This window comes from Canis lupus, chromosome 23 (genome assembly GCF_048164855.1).
Source record: "Canis lupus baileyi chromosome 23, mCanLup2.hap1, whole genome shotgun sequence".
Classification (NCBI taxonomy): Eukaryota; Metazoa; Chordata; class Mammalia; order Carnivora; family Canidae; genus Canis; species Canis lupus.
Window position 1 is genome coordinate 24,111,708 of NC_132860.1, and position 17,947 is coordinate 24,129,654.

General features: G+C 48.4%; 1 protein-coding gene across 1 annotated transcript; it reads left to right on the forward strand.

Moving 5' to 3' along the window:
- Positions 1–1,487: 1,487 nt before the first annotated feature.
- LOC140615308 (ubiquitin carboxyl-terminal hydrolase 17-like protein 17) lies at positions 1,488–16,045 on the forward strand. The gene is given in 8 exon segments (XM_072795219.1): positions 1,488–1,568; positions 2,201–2,305; positions 5,279–6,229; positions 6,232–6,617; positions 13,733–13,831; positions 14,283–14,391; positions 15,047–15,139; positions 15,887–16,045. Coding segments are annotated over 8 exon segments (1,983 nt in total).
- The last annotated feature ends 1,902 nt before the right edge of the window (positions 16,046–17,947 follow it).

Consider the following 17,947-nt stretch of genomic DNA (forward strand, 5'->3'; position numbering starts at 1 on the left):
ACATATTTATTTTATATTCTAAAAGAAAGAGGATACTTTCTCTACATGTGGGTGGATTCCTCGGGATAGGAAAACAACGAGCTATGCCCGTGCATCCTCTATTAAATAAGCAAAGCTAGAGCCATCAGATACTGCACATCAGTTAACCAAGAAGAGTTTTCTACATCGAATTTGAAATTTCCCAAATAGGACTAAGTGCATTTGACAGATATTAGGAGGACAGTGACCATTCTGGCTTCCCATCAATGCATCAGTATCTACTTTTGGATATGAACTAGTTAGAGGTGTTATCATCCTCTAACCCTGTTTCTATGCACATCATTAACTCCAAATAGCTTCATCACAATACTTGTATTTCTATGATAACTTACAAAAGATATTAGGCGTTGTATATGCACCAACTCCCCGAGGAGCCTGGCAAATTGATTATTGTTTTCTCAAGAATAAATATATTTTAAAAAATCATTGAGTTCAAGTCTGTAAATCAGTGGCAAAATTACAATTGAAATGAAAAATTATAGGGAAGGGGCAAGATGGTAGAAGAATTGGGGACCTCAGTTCATCTGGATCCTTGAAGCTAGGTAGATGCTACCAAATCATTGTGAACAGCCAGGAAGTCAACATGACGTTTAATAAAAGACTTGCTGGACCTCTGCAAGTAGAAAAGCAACCACCCTCGGCAAGGTGGGAGATGCGAGACGTGAATCCAAAGTGATACATCAGAAGGCAAATGGCAGGGCAGGCAGTTTACACATCCCAGGATTGGGAAAGGAAAGGGCCACGGAGCCCACAATTGCAAGCCTTAGCAATCTGATCTGGTGAGAGACAACCTTGCCTGAAAGGAGCTCAGTTGGTGAAATGGGCAGACACTAGTCCGGACACAGTGTCTCAGAATTCCCAGAATTCCAGAAAGAATGGGGATGCCCGAGGGGGTGGCCTTCCCAAATCCTGGGCTGTGGACACTGGTCATGGTCACCAAGAGTGCAAGGGGGCTCTCAGCTCAGTTGGCCGTAAAACTGGAGCCACTTTGCCTAGTCGGCTGACCACTCTCCACCTGGGAATTCTGCAAGGGACGGGGAAGTGGGGACCCTGCGCCTTGCCCTGGGAGAGACAGAGGGTGTAGGTGCACCACCGGGGGACAGCCCTCAGTGCAGAGACCCTGGAACAAACAGTAACAGGGCAACCCTCTCTCTCCTCCAGGCGGATTGGTCTGGGCATCCACCACAGGAGTCTGCAGCATCTGGCACCCCCAGCAGTGACTCCTGCTTGTCCCTGAGAGCTGACTGAAGAGCAGGAGCCTGATCTCTCTGCTCTGAGACTGGAGATCAGATTCCAGCCATTTTGTGCTGGTCTCCTAAAGTGGCACAGGGAGCTTTCAGGGAACGAAGCCACACAGGAAAACCAGAAAGAGCTCACAATGAGCCAGACCCCGTGGCAAGGGGAGGTGTAAACCAGACGAGCAACAGACCACTGTGCATCAGTGCAGCATGCCCCTCCCCCGGAAGATCAGCTCCGAAGATCCCATGAACACCATGTTTATGGACATCAAAGGACTGCGTATCCCGGGTGTGGGACAACACAGTATACAGAATTTGAGCATTTACCTAATGATTCCTATACCTGCGGTTTAAAATTATACGATGCTTTTTTGTGTTTTTCCCCTTTTCACCTGGTTTCATATTTTCTCAACTCTGATTTTAAGGCTTTTGTTAACATCAATTTTTTTACATTTTTATTTTATAGATACATTCTTCATGTTTGGCTTTTTGTCACTGGAATGCATTTTATGGTTCTCCATCTATAAGTTTTGCTTCTTGACAATTTTGAGATTTAGTGTCTCACGCTCATGGTGTATCCATAACCTATGCCAGTTTGTCCAGATAACTCTGTCTTCCTCCATATCTGGATGGGAGTGGATTTTCCTTTGGGAAGACAGGTTTGGTCTGCTTTGCTTTGCTTTGCTTTGCTTTGCTTTGGTTAATGGATGGCGGGGAAGCAAAAGACACGTGAGGTGACTAGAGGGGAGAGCACGGGCCTGCTCAGGACTTCTTCAGCTAGCCTTTCTCCCTGGTCTCCCTGGTCACATGGAATGAATCCCCTCAACTGTACATGAAGTGCCAATTCTGATGGAGAACCCAGCCTTATGGCCCTTTGCTCACGCCTGCCTGTCTCCTCACCCCTGTACCCTATATATCTGCAGGTTCAAGACTCCTTAGGCTACTTCACTAGCTCCAATCCCAACATCCCCTGTGAAGATAGGCCTTTCTACCCTTGGACCTCTGGGATCTTCATAGGCTTCCAGAAAGTAGGGAACATTTCTATTACTGCACGCATCCCTTGAGTGCCCAAGAAGCCGCATTTTCGTCAGAAGCCGTGAGATAGCAATAGGGAAGTGTTCATGGGATGAGACCGGGGCCCAAGGCTCAAGGGACCAGACTCTGACCTGGGTCACATAATGATTGCATGAATGGGAGTTACTTAGGCCTTGGGGGCAGGAGAAGGATCCCACACCATGGCTTCTCTACTGACCTCTGACTTTTAAAAGCCCAGTGCGCTCATCCAGGAGCTCCTCTACCCTCCACCTACAGGCATCTGCACAGAGAGAGGGAACACCCTTAAACATGTGCTCTGGAGTGAGGAAAGAGCAGTCAGTTGTTTTTCCTAAAAAAAGAAATTCTCTCAACACGACAATGGATGTGCTTTGGTTTGGTTTGGTTTGGTTTGGTTTGATTTGGTTTTGTTTCATTTAGTTTCATTTGGTTTGGTTTCACATGGTGTTGTATTGTTTTGTTTCCATGAGCCCACATCAGAGATATGCCTGAGGATGAGAGACAGAGAGAGAAAGAGAGAGAGAGTCAGAAGGAAGCAACCAGTCCTGGGTCTCGTGTTATTGGACCATTATGTGCCCACTTGTCAAACATTGCCTCCTTGAGAAATCATCTGGAGGGTGAAAAATCTCCATGCCCAGGCCTCAGGAAGGAGGCAGCATGAACCAACATTGAAGTGGGTTTTGGGATATGTATAGAGGACAACCGTCAACTCGTCCCATTACAGACCAACGTGCAACCGAGGCCCCGTGTGGTGCTAATGGCACCCACCCTGGATGCTCAGGGATCAATGTTCCCTATGCAGTACTTCACGCAGAACCCTGGGTGTGCAGGAGATCCTCAATGTCTACGTATTCCCTGAACCGATCAAGCTGCTGTCTCCCCTCAGGTAACTAAGCCTGGAGGAATTAATGGAATTAATATAATTATAGAGAGGTTCAGAAATGCCGAGAAAACCCCCCCACAAAACAAGATCAAAAGCAAGACATGCATGCTATTCATCTGTGCTAATATTTTATTAAGGGACATAAAACACTACACACAATTCTAAATTAACACTAAAGAATAAACAAGCTGCATGGGTTAAATATTGACGATCACAGTTCCCGCAAAGCTACCAGCATTGACACAAGAAAAACCCATCTCAGGAGAAAACAATGTCCATTTGCAGAGCCCACAGCGGGTGGGCTCTATGTGTGTGTGCCTGTGTGTGTGTCTCTGAATGGACATGTAAGTCCATGCGGATTTGGTGGATACCAAAATTTCTGCAAGTGAAATCATAGTGGTACATTTTAGCGTGGGAATTAACCTCAGGACTCCTGTTTCCTGACTATTGGTATTTTACCAACACTTCTGCTCGATTTAGAGCTAATGGCAATGAAAATGGGGTCAAAGTTTGAGGATATTCATGATGTAACATTCATTTTGTCAATTAAAACTTCCAGTTAAAAACGGAGATATCATAAAGAGCATCCTACACAAAATTTTTTTGGACTCCGTGATTACAGAATAAATATCCTAAAACATGGTGGTGTCAAAGATGACACTTTTATTCTCTTAGTGTCCAGTGATGACAAGTGAACGTCAAGAATTCAGCAGGGCCCCAGTGTTTCTGAAGCCCAGTCACTGACCAAGGCCTGGCAAAATGCTCCTGTTGTTCTTGGCCTCTGTTTAGTAATGAAGACAAATGGACTTAGGTTTCCACCTTTCCTAAGACTTACCCAAATTCATAAACTGGAAAAGGTCATGGTCACAAGAAGGAATTAATTGTCTTGTCGACTCAAAATTTCCACAGACACTACTAATTCTGTAAGCAGAATAAACCATAATGGCATTTCCAAACCACGAGCCACCGCAGTGCCTTCCTCCCTGCATCTACAACTGCCAAAACCATAATGTGTAAAAAATGTGCAAGCCTACAACATACTCCAATTAAATCGAAAGTATATAATGGATATTGGTGTAGAATTACCTGAGGAACAGTTAAAATTAGGCATATGAAAACTGGATTTAAGATATAGACTTGCAGGAAAAGGAGTTTTAAAGGAATATTTCCCAAAGCATAAAACCAGCCAGAGAATTTCTCTTGTTGTAGACCCGAGACACACCTAAGCAGAAAATGATATTCATCTAAACCTTCATAATCTTTGTATATTGGAATCATAGTAGAGAGAGATGAAGGTGTAGAAGCAAAGCAATGGATGCCACGTTCCCAAATAATTGGTTACAGCTACAAACACTCTGGCTGGTGAGGAGAACGTGTTCCTATGTGATATCTCAGCTCCTTTGGGAAAGTGAGCTTCCCTGTCCTACAGGACTGACATCTGACACTCCTTGGCTCCCTTGCGGTTAGTCAAAGGAAAAGGACTTTCAAAAAGATTTCCTTTGAACATAGAAACTCTGAACAAATTCTGTTCAGAAAGGTGCAGGGACACTTAAAGAGGTTGAGAAGAATCTGAATGTGTTGGCTGTTTCAGATTAGGAGGTGGGCTGACCTGAATGTTCTCTATGAGAAAGGGACCACACCCAAATCCTGTAATCCAATCAAGCGATTCCAGTGGATTAGAGGATTTTGTGCCTTATCCCAGGGCCCAAAAGCCATAAAAGGTGGAGGTGAGGGTCACTATCTGCCATTTGGAAACTGGCTCAGTGAGAGAAGCATCCCTTTGTGACCTGAAGCTCCTGGTTGAATTTATCTTGTGGACACTGTTTCTGCCGATATGGAGGCTGCCTACCTCCACCGCTCAGAGGCATCTCAGTTCAACGACTCTCCCAAACCCCAATCATGCTGGTCACAGAGAAGTGGTGCTGAAGTCCACGGAGGACCCTCTCTGCCTGAGAAGACATCCCCTGCATCAAAGACACTCTCCTCCCTGACTGATCCTTTGGCTCCCGCAGCAGCAGGGTGGCCTCCCACCAAGACGCCTCTGAGTTGGGAGGATCTTTCCCAGGTGGGAGCTGGGCTTCAGAACATGGGAAACACTTGCTACGTGAATGCAACCCTACAGTGTCTGACCTACACAGAGCCCCTTGCCAGCTACGTGCTGTCCCAGAAGCACGGGACAGCCTGTAGGAAGCAGACATCCTGCACACTGTGTACTCTGCAGGTTCACATGACCCGGGTTCTCTGCCATCCTGGACGTGTGCTCCGACCCCTTCCACTCCTGCTCGCCGCCTTCCACACACACAAGCAAGAAGATGCCCATGAGTATCTCATGTTCATTCTGGATGCAATGCAGCAAGCATGCTTGCCTGAAGACAAGCCCTCAGACTCTCAGCATGCTCAGGACAGCACCCTCATCCAGCATAGCTTTGGGGGGTACTGGAGGTCACAAATCCAGTGTCTCCACTGCCAAAGCATTTCCAGCACTCTGGAACCTTACCTGGACATCAGCCTGGACATCGGGGCTGCTCAGAGTGTCAGCCAAGCTTTGGAGCAGTTGGTGAAGCCCGAAATGCTTGAAGGTGAAAATGCCTACCATTGTAGTAAGTGTCTAGAGAAAGTGCCTGTGTCCAAGGTGTTAACTTGGCACAGTTGTGCAAAAGTCCTCATCCTGGTCTTGAAACGATTCTCAGACTTCACAGGCAACAAAATGACTAAGGAGATGCAATATCCTGAGTGCCTTGACATGCAACACTCCCTGTCTGAGCAGAGGGCAGGACCCTTGGTTTATGTGCTCTATGCCGTGCTGGTGCATGCTGGGTGGAGTTGCCACAGTGGACGTTATTTCTGTTTCGTAAAGGCAGGAAATGGCCAGTGGCATAAAATGGATGATGCTAAGGTCAGCGCCTGCGTTGTGACTTGTGCCCTGCGCCAACTTGCCTATGTCCTATTTTATATGCAGAAGACCGATATGAAAGAGACCTTGTGAGTGGGTCAGTCGAGGGAGGAATCGTATCTCCCGAGGCAGACCCCGCAGAGGTGGGTGAGGCCTCAGGAGAGAGCACAAGGGATCCCACTGTGAACCTTGCTGAGTCAGAGGAGCACGGGGAAGAGACCTCAAGGCAACAAACCACATTAGACCAGGGGAGATGCCTCCAAGAATGCAACCGACCTAAGCCTGAACTTCATGTCAGGAGAAGAGAAATTGCTCTTCCTGAGAATGCAGTCATCCTTGAGCACTCCAAATACAGACATGAGATGCCCAAGAATCATCCTCAGCAAACCATGGACCTGCTCCACACTGCAGCTGGGATGATCCCACCTCAGGTGGCTGGGGGTGTGGCCAAAGTCCCGCATGTGCCAGGGAGAGCCAGACCAACCAAGAGGACGAGCAAGAAGGGACAGAGGTCTGGGGAAGCAGTGCAGGGATGGGTCTACTAACTTTATTGCACATGGGCACGCACGCGCGCGCGCGCGCGCACACACACACACACACACGGTGTCACTCACTCACCAAACCCGAACACAGTCCCACACTGGAAATATTTGGTGTTGTGTGAAATGTGTGTTCTGTATGTATGGAAGAACCATCTATCTGGGTGTGTTCATGGGCTATGGCCTTCGACTGAAACTAGAGGACACTGACATTTAAAGCGGGTTCATTGTCATGATCTTATATTGGAATAGTGTGGATTCATATGGGGTCTATCCAGGAACCGGCCTCTCCTTCAGCCTTGGGGAGAGTAGGGGCAACTTGCAGGTGAGAGGTAGTGAGCAGTCAGGATTGAGAGTGGATATGATGCTGAGGACCTGGATTTGAAGTATATTCGACCCTCTCGTCATGCTCTGCACTTCCCATTGCTTATCTTCTATTTATATCAAAAGACTATTTGCCTGAACAGAAGCATGCGTGGGGCCTTGCCAGCGATGTGTTTTGGTCATTGCTTGGAAATGGTAAGAAAGGAATTAAATGCTTATTTTGGGGAGATAACTGCATCCAGCCTGATTGAATCTCATTGAATGTATTATGTTCCCTTCACTATCTCCTACATTAAGACGGCAGAGAAGGAAACTGACAGGGACTCTTATTCCAAGGGGAAATGCCCAGCCTCCCACTGAACATAAGTTTCTATGAATATTTTGCTACCGTCTGCTATGTGGCACCTCCTGCCACAGAAGAAGTGGACTCTGGATTTCAGACCAGTTCAAATTCACGTTTGGACCTGGGTTGATACCTCAGAAAAACAGTGCCAAGTTCACGAATCTAGCAAAATGGTTTTTGAGGTCAGGTTATAGGTGCTCTGTGTTATCATTCTATTTCTTACAGAAGTAATTGACAAATTGATTGTAGAATGAAAATTATCGCATGATAACCAAAAGCTTCTGAGTGTGACCATAGATGTGCAGTTGTGACATGTCATCATAATGTATGTTCACTCTGTATTCAAACTTGGACATGCCACCCTTACTGGAAAGTAAGGGACAATAGGAACTGTGCAGAAGAAATCACACTTTTTTGTAGATTTTCATGTAACAGAGGCAGATTAGAGATAGAAAGTGTCAAGGTTTCTTTCATGTCTGGGAATTTTTTTTTTTTTACAAACACAGTTTATCGTGTCATAAAGAGTGAGGGAACCTCTGTGTATGTGTTTGCTAGAGTTTCCTAAGAAGACCTGTAGGTATCCTCGTCCTCTGAAGACTGTCATAGGGAATGAGATAGCTCATGGACTGGGAGACTTGTCTTTCACAGAAGAGGACCCTCAGGAGGAGTCTGTTGGAATAAGGATATGCCCCCCTCCTGGACTGATATGGTGAACCAGCAATTCCTCCGCTGAACTAGTTGGAAATGGTCAAGTCCACAATGTGCTACGTGGTATGCTTTTGGGCGCCTACACATATACTCCCCCCACTACACAGACACTGCAGTTTTTCGTTAGGTATATATATGGGAATCTCAAAGGGTGCTTACCAATCCAGAATGTCAAGTTTGTCTTACTGAAATACATTTTCTAAAAAATGTAGGTAAATCATCCTGGCAATTTGTACATTGGTTGTAAACAGAAGTAAACAAGTTAATCTGAAACTGTTTTACAAATGTCTGAATTTCTGATTTAGAAAAAGATCCCATCCAGAGATCTGCAAATTATACCATGTTTTCTCCTAGAAGACATTTTCTGTACTTGTTGATATTATTTTTCTGAAATTGTTATGGGGAATATTGCATCTGCTTTGTTCATTTTTGATCTAAAATGTTATTAGGCAGTTGTGTGTTTTTTTTATTCTTAATAGAAGACTGCAACATATGATTTGGTGTGCATGCTTTTACTCCCCAGTATTTCAGATATTTGAAATAATTATTTTATTTCCAGGCCGGCTCCTCACAGAGGCTTCTTTGCCTGTTTACCCTGAGTGGAATTCCCGCAGCCACATCTAGGTCACCAGCAACCTAAATTCATATCCTCCCTCTATGGGAATGTCTCACTCCTACTCACTGGATTAATATAGGGGAAGCGCCAGGAGCCATTTAAGAGGACATGCAATGGGACATGGGCACATTATTCTTCAGGGTCTCTTCAGTTATGAGGGCTCTGACCAGGAAGAAGTGTGTGTGAAAAATTAGGTGGGGGGAGTAGATTTGAACCAGGAGCACACCATCTCTGGCCAAGGCTAGTAGAGACACCTGGGAGGGATGACCAGGAGATGGTTGGGTAGCACATTGTGGGGACTGTGGAGGCTGGACAGTCAGCAGATGAATTCTCTGGGTAGGTGTCTGGAGGTCAATGCTCATCCTGTCCAGGTATCCATTAGTCACTTAAGGGGTTTCACTCTATATCAAGATCTATTAGTCAGGAGGACAGACCGAAGAATCTGCATAGCCTCCCACAGAACAGATTCCCCAGTCCTTTCCAGGGAACCCGGAATTGCCAATCCTGGATGCAGTTCTAGGGAGACCTCCAACCTGTTTCCAGGTGACAATGAGTTGAGTCCTGGCTCCATCAACCTTTTGCAAGATGTCAGGCTGGAAATGTTTTCACAATAGGGATCTGGGCTGAAACTGGGATTTGGGGACAGCCCCAGGCTAGATTCCATGGCGGTATGTGGAGGCTTAATCTGGGAGGCCACATTGAATCAGTGGTCTGTGAGGTTGACAACGAGGGTAGGTTCCTGGCCATGGTGGGTGGATGTAAGCTGAAGGGATTACTTGACTTCCCTTCCTGAGCTTTTGTGTTGTCCAGCAGGAGAAAACAAAGTCAGGGCTTTTCACAGGAGATATCCTAGGGGGCATGTGTGTGTCGTAACAGGTTTGAGCTCATGCAGGAGACTTGTGGAAACAGCTTCTAGGGAGATTGCCTCCTCACATGGGGAATGCATTATCCCATTACCAACTGCTCTAATAGAAGATACCACAGATGGACCACATCTTACCTCTGCCTCTCCACTGTTGGTAATCAACCACAGTAAAGGCATGGAGATAGGAACAATCCATTCCACAGTTATATTATTAAAAGTGCTCATTTTACTGGGACAAGAAACCCAACCGAGTGGTGATAAGGAGACATAAAATACATTAGCCTCCTGTTACCAGAGGGCGAGATGAGGAGGTTTCAATACAGTATTTTAGTTTCTTTAGCAGAAGCCATTGCATTCACTCTTCTGGCAGTGGACAGAGCTAATCCTGTCTTTAAAATTTTTAGTGATTGTGTGATACACAATTTGGAACCCTTATGGAAACAATACATTTTGTTGCATTCGGGATTGTTCCATTTGGAGACATCTAAGTAAACCAGTTCCATGTGGTGGCTCTAGCATGTTGGGTCTCACATGCCAGGGATCATACAGAAGCAAAGAATTCAAGGAAACATGGTACCTGAAGACTCCATAAACAAGGAAGGGAACTCAGGGAGAGAATGGAATTTTAAGAAATCCCACACAGAGTAAGAGCAAGGGAGTGAAGATACTCTGGTTCATAGACGTGAGACAGTAGTGGATAAGGAAAAGCCCCACTGTCAGGAAGGAATCCGATGCCAATTCCTTCCAATGTGGCTGCTTTGGCAGTTGAGGTGTTCTAGATAATGTCTGGTCAAGGGCCTTAGTGTCCTATGCTTCTTAACTGGAAATGAAAAATAATGTGAAACACGTTGGTCTCAGGAATGTGGGAGGCAGCTCAGCACCCAGCAGCATGGCTGCTGGGTAATCTCCTTGAGAATCTCTCTCCCTCTATTTTTCAGCCCCCACTCTCCTGCTACTCTGTGGTTTCTCTCTGGTCTCTTCTTGTCTCAAATCTATCTATCATCTAACTATCTATCTATCTATCTATCTATCATCTATCATCTTAAACAAGAAACAAAAAATGAAACATGTTTCCATCTTTGCATCAAAGTTCCCACATCCAAGTCAATTAGATCTGTGGAGTCCAGTGTTACTCAGTAATGTGGAAAAAGGCACAAGCCTACAACGTACTCCAACTGAATCAAGAGAATATAAAGGATATTGGGGTGGAATTCCCTGAGGAACAGTTAAAATGAGGCATATAAACACTGCATTTAGGATATAGACTCCTGTAGGAAACGGAGTTCAAAGGAATGTTTCCCAAAAGCATAAAACCAGCCAGAGGATTTCTCTTGTGGTGGACCCAGGCCACACCTAGGCAGATACTGGTATTCATCAAAACCTTCATAATCTTTGTAGATTGAGATCATAGTTGAGAGAGATGGAAGTGCAGAAGCAAAGCATGGACACCATATACCCCAAATAATTGGTTACAGCCTCAAAGCCTCTGACTGGTGAGGAGAAGGTGTTCCCCTGGGATACCTGAGCTCCTTTGGGAAAGAGATCTTCCCTGTTCTAGAGCACTAACGTCTAACTCTCCTTCGCTCACTTGAAGTTACTCAAGAAGAAAAAGGACATTCATAAAGGTATCCATTCAACATGGAAACTCGGATCAAATTCTGTTCAGAAAGGTGCAGGGGCTGCTGTTAGGGAGGTTGAGAAAGACCTGAAGGTGCTGTCTGTTGAGGGAGGCAAGATGAGGAGGTGGGCTGGCCTGATAGGTCTCTATGAGAAAGGGACCACTCCCAAATCCCTTAATCCAATCAAGTGATTAGTGCCGATTGGAAGCTTTTGCTCTTTATGATATTTCAGTTTTTAACTGAAAGTTAATTGACAAAAAGGATATTACATTATGAATAACCTCAAAGTGTGACCCCATTCTTATTGCTATTAGCTCTAAATTGAGCAGAAGTGCTGGCAAAATACAAATAGTTCAGGAACCGTGAGTCCTGAGGTTAATTCCCACGCTGAAATATACCAATATAATTTCACTTGCAGAAATTTTGGTATCCACCAAATCCGCATGGACCTACATCTCCATTCACACCCAGACACACACACACACAGGCACACACACAGAGTCATAGAAATCTTTCTCATGAGGGCATCATTAGCTTCCTTGCAGCTGCTGATTGGCTCAAACCCTGCTGCAGCTAAGAGGATTAGATGCATGTCTTTCAAGTGGTTGAAACGTCACGTGACCTCGGAGCAGTATAAAAGTCAGGGAGCAACGGAAGTGGCCATTCCTCACCATCCCTCTCTCCCACGGGACACACCGTCTCCTGCAGTGGAGCCTGTCCAGGACCTTTCCCAGCATCTCCTGACAGGCGTGAGGACCACAGTTGCACTTCAGGTGAGTTTTCGGACCACTGGTCCTACCTTTCCTGAGCGAATAATGGGACAGTGAGGAAATGGTGGAGGGATTGGCCCTTCCTCCATGGGTTAAGGACTCTTTCTGGTCTAACATGTTCTAAGAGCAGGGACTGAGCCAAGGCATGGCTGTGAATGCCCAGGACACCCGGAGGTTCCAATGCCAATGGAATGGGGCCTCGAGTGTCACATTGGTGTGGGGTGGTAGACGAGCAGGGACAGAAGGCCTGTAAATGTCTCAGTGGGCACTGCAGACCTAGAGAAGACACAGGATCAGGGTGCCTGCGCAGCTCCATTGTTTCAGGGTCTGACTTGGGTCGGGTCATGATCTCAGGCTCTGGAGATGAATCCAGGCGCTCACTGGGTTTCCTGCCCAGGGAGTGTCTGCTTCTTCCTCTGTCCATACAACTCAGGTGATCACTCTCCCTTACACACACACACACACACACACACACACTCTCTCTCTCTCTCTCTCTCCCATAAATAACTGACTTTTTTTTCAATAGAAGAATTACCTGGTTCGCAAGGTGAAAAGAAATTCACTTCCCAAAGTTTCGATGGCAGTTAATTAGGGGCACTGCCACGAACACATGGAATGGAAGTGCTCAGATGGGCAGCTTCCCATGGAGTAGAGGGGAATGTGTTTTCCCAGTGTATCTGGACTTAACTATGGCTTCCTCTGGCGTCCCAAGGGGCATTCAGATATGAGAGAGGGAAGCCCACTTTCCCGATGCTTTTGCCTTTTGCGTGCTCCATGGTGGATCCCACTGGGCCTCAATCGGGAGAGGTCTCGTCCCTGGTTTTGTTTCCACAGGGGATTTGGAGAGACTTAATGATAGTGTCAACAAGAGTCCCTGAGCCTCCAGGGTGGGCTTCCTCAGAGCGGGGATGTGGCTTGGCCAGGAGGGTGTAGACAGGAAGGAGGAAAGAGAAGAGACAGTGGGAATTGTGTGTTTGGCACAAATGTCCTGACACTCGCTAATGCCTCCTTGGTAAGACGGTACAGGGAGGAGGCCGATGTCATGGTGAATAGGACTCACTTGTTTCTTTTGCCTCAGGCTACCCGAAACCCATCCCCGAAGCAGACTGACTTGTCCCTCCAGGACGTGGGACTGATGGCGGCGCGTCACAGCCAGCTTGGGCCCAACAGACCCTTGAGAGCCCAGAAGGGCAAGAGGCCACAGACAGCAGGACTGGCCCTCAGAGTTCCCAGACCAGAGGAGGAGGATCCCAGGGTAAGTGTGGAGGCTGGCATGGGTTTTGAAGCAGGAGCTCTGCCAGGAGTCTTGAGACAGGCTAGGCTCCCAGAAGATCATGGCCCAGACTCAGTTGTCCAATGTGACATGGGCAGGAAATGCCCCAGGCTACACATTGGGACACTCAGAGGCTCTGAGCATCAGCCCCAGGGCACCATAAGATCAGATTCAGCCTTCAGATTAAGATTCCCGAATCTTAATCTTAATGATGCTTCCACCTGTCTTCAACCTGACACCTCCAATGCCTTCTCTCCTCCCCTCCCCTCCCCTCCCCTCCCCTTTCCATGGGCTGTGGAGGAAGCATCCTGAGGTCTTCACTATGCTGGCACCTCACTAGCCAGATAGGATGTCCCCTGTCCTCAACCCATGTGCCACACCCTGAGGATGGCCTCCCATTGGTGTGCTTGGCAGGTTCACTGGCATTTGAATGGATGCACTGACTCCTCCCCCTTCCTCCCCCAGGTAAAGTGCAGGGACTGTGGGGCCTTTGGACACAAGGCATCAAGCACCAGATGCCCCATAAAACACTGGGGCGCAACCCTCATTCCCGTGGCCTTGGGCTCCAGGAGGCTGAAGGAGAACGTGGAGCCGTGGAGTCAGCGGGACCAGCGGCACCAGGCTGGGCTGTTGAACCAGGCTGAGAGGGAGAAAGTAGAGAGACGAAGGTGAGTAATGGGGCTTGCTGACCCGAATGCCAGGGATGAGACCGATAGACACCGTGTCTGTGCGCAAGCACACTGTGTGCCCTGCTGCGTGCGGGCAGAGTCAGGAGAGGCGAGGCAGGCAGAGGAGCTCCCAGGCTAACAGGGACCACATTTGGCTGATGGTGCTGTCCTTGCTGACTTGGTGTGGGGTTTTGTGGCTGGAGCAGTGTGCCTGCACCAGTGAATGTATGGAGCTTGGCACAATATAAGGCAAACTCTCTCATAGGCTCTGAATGAGAGAAACTGCCTGGACGACCTGGTGGGCTCACTTTAGTCAGGGTGAGGGGCAGGCGTGGGCGTCAAATGGCGGAGTAGGGAAAAGACCATGTTGGCCCAAGCCCGGACCTGGTGTCCAGCTGGAAGACAGGGAAGGGAGTTCCTTCTCCTTTCCATGCTTTGATTTCTTGTGCAGGCAAGAAGCCGAGCAGAGGAAGGCCCTGCTCCAGAGGTTCCCCAGGAGACCCCGAGAGGGGCAGAAGCGCACCTGGAAGGAAGGCACAGAATCTTGTGACTATGTGAGGGTGAGTGTGCGCTGCTTCCCGGCTGCTGTGCTCTGTGGGGCACTCGCTGGGCTCCATTGGCCTCCTGGGGGAGGGCGGGGCTCCACTTCCACTCTGACCAGGGGCAGTTGAGTGGCCCGGTCTTTGCACCCATTTTTCCCTTGGTGCCCATGATGTTGCCTTATGCCTTGAATGTGTGCGAACAGTGGGTTTGTTGACATGTGAAGGTCATTGGCGGACACTCCTGGAACACATGCCATCCTTAGAGAAGAACAAGCCGCTGTCCTTCCTGACACATTCCCCCACTGCCCATCCCTCCTCAGGAGCTGCCACTGTGACCCTCCAGCAGCAGGACTCCTATAGCCTCGTGAGCAGAGTGGATGGAAGAGCTGGTCCAATGGAGGAAGCATCGATGTGAGGCTAAAATTTGTGTGTTCCTCCCCGATGTCAAAACTGCATCAACAGCATCCAGTCATGCCTTTGTTCCGGACCAGCCCTGGAGCCGGATTCCCTACTTGTAGGTCAACAGATCCCATCTCTTTCTTTCCCTGTTCTGGGGGAGGGGGTGGTTCAGAAGGTCTTAGGCATTTGTTGGTTTCTTTCTTTCCTGAATGTTCCTTTTGCCTTGGTGCCGAGGCCACACTCATGGTGTCCCGTGTGTTCTCTTTTCCCACAGCGTCCACACATGCCGATGCCCGTCTACACCACCAGGAGGCCTTCTATCCCTGAGCCTTCCCTGCTGACGGAGGCACGTACTGAGAACCCTGACGTGCGTGTCCGGTCCCATTCCATATCTCCTCTCAGTAGCCCTAAAGTCAGCCTCAGCCCACCTAGTGGACCTCCTGGTGTCCAGGAAATGCCGGTTGCTGACACACCTCAGCCGGCACGCCAACCGTGTGTCAGGGCTGATAGCCTGGTTGTGCAGCAGAGAGCCAAGAGGCCCTTCCCAGTCTCCCTCGAAGATCCCCAGGCTGGCACCAAGGTCCATGGGCTGGGACACACCCAGGCACCACCCAAGTATCCTGAGGAGAACACCTGTCCCGCTGTCAGCAACGCATTGGCAGACAATTCCCAAATGGCCCTCCAGACTCCAGGCAAGAACTGTGCCCAGATGCCCCTAGACAGGACCCAGAACCCCCGAAAGAAAGCGCGATGGAGCCCCACCCAGCACACCCCCAGGAGCATCCAGGGAGCCTACCTGGGGATTTCGGGGAGTCTATGTCCTCCAGGAAGCATATGTGCACGTGGATGCACAGCCGTGCCCCCGCAGACCCGGAAGACACCTGCCCTCCTGCCAAGCAGGGGCACCCGGCCCACACCTGCCACACCTCACCTGGAAACGCTGCAGCCGTGCACCGTGTCCCCACGGCCGCCCTCTGTGCTGGCCCCCACTCAGCCCCTGAGAATGGTCTTCACCAGATTGGACAGAAGCTGCTGGAGCTCCAGGTTCCTAGCAGCTCCCTCATTCCTTCCTCCCGAGAAGCCAGGCCCTGCTCAGGGCCTTCCTGCCACCCAGATGTCGGATGGAGCCTGTGACTATGTCCCCTGGAGTATCCTCCACGATGACCTACAGGTGTCCTCATCCTCAGAAGACAGAGAGCGAATGAGCCGGCTCCTGGCCTTGGACACTTGTCCTCCACCCCACTGCACCCTGACGGGGTGTCTGTGGACCTGAGGACGTGGTCCACTCCTGGACTGATGTGGGGATTCGGCACTTGCTCAGCCGCATTGCATGGAATATTTCAGGCCCACAGGGTCCTGCCTCTCATGTTTCTGGGGGCCGTGCTCAGATGCCCACCCCTCAACAGACACACTGTACTGTTCTTTAGGGAAATCCATGGGCTGTGGCAAAGGCTAGTCTTCCCTGTGGAATGTCAAGTTGTTCTTCTGGAAATACATTATCTGTGAAATGGAGGCAGATTTGAGTGAGCACTTGTCACTCCAATGGAAATAAAATCTAAGATGTTAAGCTCTCTTTGGTTTACGCATGTCTGCATTTGGGGATTCAGCATGGCGTACCCACTGTGTGCTCTGCAAATGGATGCCGTATTCTCTCCTGACATGAGTTTTTCTTGACTCTCTGGTGGTAGCTTTGTGGGATTTCTGATGGGCAATATTTCACCCATGTAGTTCATTTTTGTTCTTGAATGTTACCTTAGAGTCGTGTGTAGTGTTTTATTTCCCTTAATAAAATGTTAGCACCAATGAATAGTGTGCATGTCTTTCTTTTGATTTTGTTTTGTGGGGTTTTGTTGTTGTTTTTGTTGTTGTTGTTGTTGTTGTTGTTGTTTTTCAGCATTTCTGAACCTCTCTATAGTTATTTTAATTCCTCCAGCCTTAATTACCTGAGAAGAGACAGCAGCATGTTATGACCGGGGGATTCTTAGACATCGAGGGTCTAGGGTACACCCAGCTCTCCTGCATGAAGAGCTGTATAGGGAACATTGATCCCCATGCATCCTGTGTGGGTGCCATGTGCACTGCAAGGGGCCAGGGTCACACGTTGGTCTATAAGGGGATGAGTTGGTGGTTTCCCTCTATGCATATTCTGGAACCCACTTCAATGTTGGATCATGATGACTCCTTTCTGAGGCCTCGGCATGGAGATTTTTCACCCTCGAGATGCTTTAGGAAGCAATGTTTGACAACTGGGTCCGTGTTGGTCCAACTAGCATGAGATCCAGGCTACAGTTCTCTCTCTCTCTCTCTCTCTCTCTCTCTCTCAGAAATCTCTGATGAGAACCCATGGAAACAAAACCATACCACACCAAGCCAAAGCAAACAAAGCCATAGTGGTGTTGAGAGGATTCCTTTCTTAGGAAGAGCAACTGACTGGTCTTTCCTCACTCCAGAGCACCTATTGAAGGGTGCTCTCTCTTTCTCTGCAGATGCCTGTAGCTGAAGGGTGGAGGAGCTCCTCGATGAGCACACTAGATTTTTAAGAGGCAGAGGACAGTACAGAAGCAGGTTTGGGATCCCTCTCCTGCTCCCAAGCCCTCCGTAACTCCCATCCATGCAGTCGTTATGTGACCAGGGTCAGAGTCTGGCCCCTTGAGCCTCAAGCCCCTGTCTCATCGCATTAATGCTGCCCTATTGCTATCTCATGGCCTCTGAGGAAAACCCAGCTTCCTGGCTCTTGATTTCTGGCCACTCGATGTATAGGTGGGGAAACAAACATTCCCTACCTTCTGGAAGCCTATGAAGATCCCAGAGGTCCAAGGGTAGAAAGGCCTATCCTCACAGGGGAATCTCAGGATTGGAGCTAGTGAAGTAGCCTAAGGATTCTTGGACCTGCAGGTATACAGGGCACAGGGGTGAGGAGGCAGGCAGGCTTGAGCGAAGGGCCTTAATGCTGGGCTCTCCAGCAGATTTGGCACTTCATGGGCAGTTGAGGGGATTCCTTCCATGTGCCCAGGGAGATCAGTGAGAAAGGCTAGCTGAAGAAGTCCTGAGCAGGCCTGTTCTCCCCCTCTAGTCACCTCTCGTGTCTTTTGCTTCTCCGCCAACAAAAATCCAAACCGAACCAAACCAAACCAAAGCTATCTTCCCAAAGGAAAATCCACTCTCATCCAGATAT